The sequence below is a fragment of the Coffea eugenioides genome, chromosome 10 (genome assembly GCF_003713205.1).
Source record: "Coffea eugenioides isolate CCC68of chromosome 10, Ceug_1.0, whole genome shotgun sequence".
Classification (NCBI taxonomy): domain Eukaryota; kingdom Viridiplantae; phylum Streptophyta; class Magnoliopsida; order Gentianales; family Rubiaceae; genus Coffea; species Coffea eugenioides.
In genome coordinates, this window is record NC_040044.1 from 10,483,195 (window position 1) to 10,489,190 (window position 5,996).

Sequence of the window (5,996 nt, forward strand, 5' to 3'; positions counted from 1 at the left end):
TACATTTTGATTATGTTTGAGTCATTAAGATCTAACTTAATTGGTGGAAACATTAACAAGATAATGATAAGGTCCATGGATCGATTGTCAAACTTTTCTCAATCACTCTTCTTCCTCATATAGTTTGAATGATAAGGTTCTTGATTCGACTGTCAAACTCTCCTCAATCACTCTTCTTCCTTGAATAGTTTGAAATCTCTATTTGAACACAACACAAAAAAAAAATAATCAAACTTTATCTTTATTTGGCTCATCCTTCAATTAACCATATCACAACTTGGAAGAAATATGATGAATTGAGATCGTATTTTGTACGTAGTCGTCTTGAATGTACTAAGCATAAAGTATCTGGGTAATTCGTTTGTCTTAGAAAGTGACCAACATTTTAACTCAATATTTTGAAGAGTGCTTAGATTAAGTTTAAGGTAGATCTTTTACCTTAGTATTAATTTATTTTCCAATAAAAGCTTTAATTGACAGAAACGAAAATCACTCAGCATGGAAATGATTATCAAAATGCTTTGCAAAACGTGACAGTTTGAAAAGCTAACTTCCAAAAAATCACATTCTAGAACGTTAACTATCAATGGACTTCTGGTCCAAAACCCTAAAATTGATCAAACTTTCGTTCTTGTGGGCGACAATATTGTTGAACAAAATCTTTGGCAAAATGCAAAGTATGTGTCAAGTTTATAGTAACCAGTATTCAGTATTGATAGCGGCTTGTGTCGGCAGATACAGAGCTTTTGTTCCAATGTTAGGCACTTCGAAGACAATTGATGATTAAAAAAATAGGCAGCTAGTCATATGAGAAACTTTGAACAAGAATTCTAGGCAAAATCTGAGTCTGTTATAAGTGATTATTTCGGCCAGTCACATGAGAAAGTTTGAACAATTAGTCTAAATTCATAAAATATGAGTCTTTTGTTGGTATTACCTTGGTCGCTTTGATATCTTTGTGGTCCTCAGAAAGAGATGAGGCTAATTGGTTGGATAATGTTGGTAAAATCAAAAGCCCATTTTTTGTTTTTCCAAATGTTGATCTTAGGAATTACTATAGTGGATTTCAATTGACATTATCAATTTGAGAATGAATGACATTAACAAGGAAACATGTTTCTTAGGAACGTCTAAAATTGTACTATAACTTGATTAATTGCTAGTAATTGTAATACTACACAATAAAATAAATAAATATGTATATATATAGAAAGCTAAAGTTTTGTGTTTGGCAAGCAAAAATAGAAAAGGGAGAAGCTAAAAAGAGCTTTGGTCAATTCAAGCTCATACCATGTACGAGAATGACACTTCTAATTATCTGACCACAATGGAGAGAGAGAAACTCTTTGGTACCGACCCAATGTTGATTAGCACGTTACCCTTCACATCCATGTAACAAAATAGTCAAGTTCCAGAAATAAAATAGATCGATATCCAAGGAAAGGAATCTTTTAATTGAAAATAGGTACAGGTGTTTCTTCGATAAAAGAATGTGAGTGGATTGAGTATGAACCCTTGTATCTGGACATGTAGAAAGCAACTCTGACAAGCAACTGTTAAGGTTGTGTTAACAAACTCTATCCTCGTATTTCAGCATGCTTCTTGCTCCATGTTACTGCTAGAAGACTGAATATTCCATACTAATATTCTAAAGTTTTTCACCTACATTAATTAGGTTTTGGATCACTTCACTCATCGTCAATTAATTTCTTTATGAATTATTTGCTTCTCAGCTCACATTTGAGGAGGAGGGAGGGGGACGTAGAAAAATACTAGCTTGTAATGATATTTACATTGGATCGATATTTTACATTACACAAGCATTCCTCAATTGTCGCTTGGATTATTTGTACATATTTATATGTTTGCATTATCAACACATTTTCAACCATCTTTTTATTTCACATATATCGCATTAAAAAAGTACTACAGTATTTTTTTAAAAAAATTATCTCAAATAATATACTATCCAAACATTGTTTGGATAGTATATTATCGGATAGTATATTATTTGGGATATGTTTTTGAAAAAATAATGTAGTACTTTTTTTATATGATGTATGTAAAATAAAAATGTGGTTAAAACTGTGTTGATGATGCAAGCACATGAATTTGTTTAAATAATCCACCATCCAAATAAACTAGAAACCCAATTGGTTTTCATTTTTTGATACCCCAATACCATAAAACACTTGTAACGTCAATACGTTTGCCAAGTTATGCACTTTTTGGAAATAGTTTAATAAATCCGAATAGTCTCTAATTAATCTCACTAGGAATATATATATATATATATATATATATATGCTTTGATTTTTATTTTATTTTTTAAGTGTGAGGTTTTGGACACTGGCACCTTTCACTTACACTTTCTTCCCTCATACCATCCAATCTATCCCTCCCCTTATATATGCTTCATTTATCAAACACTTTATTGAAGAAAAAATTTTGCGAAGAAAAAAAGGGCTTTCTATCTGCAGTTTTTGTAGGTACATACACATGAGCATTACTAAATTGCAGATACAAGAAAACATTTACTATATTGGATGGTACAATATGCTTCGACCTATCTCAAAATATGCGACATATAGAGAAAAACATACGACAGGTTTCATAAGGATTATTTCCACTTCTCCACTTTGCATCAATTGCTTGCAGCATACTTTGCATCTGTATTTGACATAGTTAATTATACGTGAAGTTATCGATATTTGAAATAAAATTGGTAATTTTAGGATGCAAAGCATCAAAAATAACTTCCAGCCTCGATATAGTAGTAAATGATAACTTTAATGTGCAATATGTCTATAACAAAAGTTGAGTGTGGAATGGAAGAATGGTCGAAAAGGTTACGCATGCAAACTATAATTAATTTGGTTTTTGATAAATACGCTTTGAGAGTACTGATCATTTGTTCCTAACTAAATATTAAAAACTAATGATCATTTAATTTATCATTTTAAGCTTTCATTTATGCTGTTAGAGTGGTGCATTCCGCGTACATGCAATTCATATCAAACTTGTTTTTCAAGTCACCGTAGGTTTGACCCTAAAGAGAGTATAACCAGTGACTCACTTCAAATGGTTTTTTTTTTAAAGTAAGGAAAGTATGAGATTTAAAAAGTGGAGAAAGAAAAAGAAGAGTTTAAATTCGAGATCTTAATTTTAGTAACTAAATCAAGACTTTCTCGACTAATATTCAAATGTTTGATGGACCTTAAACTTCAATTAAATATGCGAAGATATGATGAAGCTTGAAACTAAAGGAAATGAAAGGAAGGAGGAAAAAAAAAAGGTAGTGCATGTACAACAAAGGCAATGTTGTAGCTGTTCGTATTTGGTAAAATGAAAGGATTTCGAGGATCAATAATTAATAAGAAAAGTCATTTAAATTAATTTGAGCTTTGTAATAAGCATTGGTGTTGAATCTTGATTTGGACCAAGACCTCTTCCTCTTGAAATAACCACATCCTTGTTATGTAACAGGAAACACGGCTTTCATCCTTCATATGTAGCATCATTATCCACAGACAGCCCTACTCTTTTTTTAGAGAAGTTTAGTCCTAGGAGACAATGATCAAGCTAGCCAGCTAGGTTTCCTATTTCAGATTTCTTTTGGCGTCACTTCCCAGGAACATGTTCTACGGGGCACGGGCCAATTGATTTCACTCTATTTTCGTACAAGACTAGAACCCTGGGTAAAAAATGAAAAAGTAGTAAGTACTAATATAAATGCAAATCTAAGGATTTTTCAGAGAGTTATAGGCTTATAGCCGCATATCTGGAACACAAATGTGCACGCGGACAATGTAAAAATGGGAAACAAATGAAGATTACATTAATAAGAAACAATTTGGTCTTTTTCTCTCCAATTGATTATTAATTATTTTGCTGTGGTCACTTTCAATAAAGGTTAATTTCTCCGACCTTGAAATTACTCGGAAGCTGCCTTTTCTAACCCTTGAACGTCAGGCTGAGCAATTTGGAATGACTATATATGGCAAGGGATGAATATTCTTTTACATGGCACTGAGTTTTGATCAACAGATTATCCATCCTTGAAAACCTGACTGATAAAAATGGAAAGCAACAACGTTAAAAAGAAAGTTGGAACCCCTTCTGTTTATAGAGGGGTCAGGAAGAGAAAATGGGGAAAGTGGGTTTCTGAAATAAGAGAGCCAGCAGGAGATAAAAGAAGAATATGGCTTGGGAGCTTTGATACCCCTGAGATGGCTGCTGCTGCCTATGATACAGCTGCATTTCACCTGAGGGGGCAGGCGGCCCAGCTAAATTTCCCTCACTTGGTGGATTATCTTCCTAGTCCAGCTAGCTCAAGTGTTGAAGATATGAGATTGGCAGCTCAAGAAGGTTCTTTGCTGTTGAAGAAGTCCATTGGAGACCAGCAAAATTATGATGATCAAGCTGCAGCAGGAATTCCTGTTACCGTGGTCGATTATGTTGCTCAGCCTGTCACGGTAGGACTCTCCCAGAGAGAGATTCAGGCCATTCACGACTTGCCATTGGAGTCACCGAATTACAATATGTGGATGGAGATGACATCTGGTTCAAAGTTCTTAGGAGACCCGGTCATTTTTCCAGATGACTGTGACCTTGAAATGACTGACTATGTAGAAGTACCTGATGATTCCTTGTGGAATCACTAGGGTACTCCTTAGTGGTAGTAGACATGGGAGATCTTTCGGCACTCTTGGTTTACACCCTCACTTTTAAATTATGTGGTATATTCAAGAGGTAAATGGATTTTCTTGTATCATCATATCTCATCCACCGTCACTTTTTTAACATCATTATATTACCATGATTATATATCTCTTGAATGTACCACAAAATCCACAAGTTGACAAGTAAACCGAGTATTCTCCCATATCCGTTCATTGATTTCTTCAAGCATTTACAAAGAAGTCACAAGGATAGTCACAAATCTGTGTAATTAATCTGTTGTTGCAACCAATGTTACCCTAATCATGCCAACAATAAATTGAAGATTGTTCTTGCTTCTTTCTTTTCTCTTTTTGGGAAATCTGATTGACCACCAAACACATCAAAGGAGTATGCTTTCGCAACTCGTTGGATTGGCTGTAATTTGAAGGTAATGATAGATGGAAGTACTAGTCCACGTAATATTGCCATACATGTATATTCTTTTTAGTAAAAATGGTTAAGAAGATTATCAAGTTATTAGTCTGGTTAACTGGCTCATCAACGTAGCTCTCTTCTGGTCATTATTGATTTATCAGGTATGTAATTTTCTGGCCATTAATCTGTTAATGCTGCCCGAATTAATGCCAAAAATTAATTGAAGATTGTTCCTGTTTCTTTCTTTTCTCTTTTTTGGAAATCTGATTGATCACCAAACACATCAAAGGAGTATGTTCTCGCAACTCATTGGATTGGCTGTAGTTTGATGGTAATGATAGATGGAAGTACTAGTCCACGTAATATTGCCATACATGTACATATTTTTTCTAAAAATGGTAAAGAAGATGATCAAGTTATTAGTCTTAGTCTAGTTTAGCAGGTTCATCAATGTAGCTCTCTTCTGGTCATTATTGATTTATTAGGTACGTAATTTTCTAGATCTTTTCTCCTTAACTGATCAACCAACTTCATGCTTTCAACGATGTTGTCCTTTCACTAATACACTAAAGACGATTCATGGTTCAAAGTCGTTTCTGAAGTAGTGAGATTTTTCGGTTCACAAAATTGAAAAGTTTTAACAGTTTATTAGGGTCCGTTTTGCTGGTCTGTGTCTTGCATTATTTGTCTAAAACTTACTATAGGGAGGAAATATGGTAGAAGAGGGGAAAGAGCGGAGTGAAGGGTGGAAGAAGGAAGGGAAAGAGGGTGAAGGAGGGGGACTTGGCTCTTCTCCAGTAGATCCCTTCTCCATTTTTCACAACGAATATTTGGATACATAACATGTATCTTCATTACTTAACAAGATTTAGAATTAGTCAAATTTAAAATGATCATAT

At 34.0% G+C, this 5,996-nt stretch overlaps 1 protein-coding gene across 1 annotated transcript; it reads left to right on the top strand.

Annotated features, from left to right (window-relative positions):
* Positions 1-4,079: 4,079 nt before the first annotated feature.
* Positions 4,080-4,664, top strand: LOC113750402 (ethylene-responsive transcription factor ERF021-like). The gene has a single exon (XM_027294376.1). The coding sequence runs from the start codon at positions 4,080-4,082 to the stop codon at positions 4,662-4,664; it is 585 nt and encodes a 194-aa protein (XP_027150177.1).
* The last annotated feature ends 1,332 nt before the right edge of the window (positions 4,665-5,996 follow it).

Coding starts and splice junctions, on each gene's coding strand:
- LOC113750402 (XM_027294376.1), top strand. CDS start 4,080: ATGGAAAGCAACAACGTTAAAAAGAAAGTTGGAACCCCTTCTGTTTAT.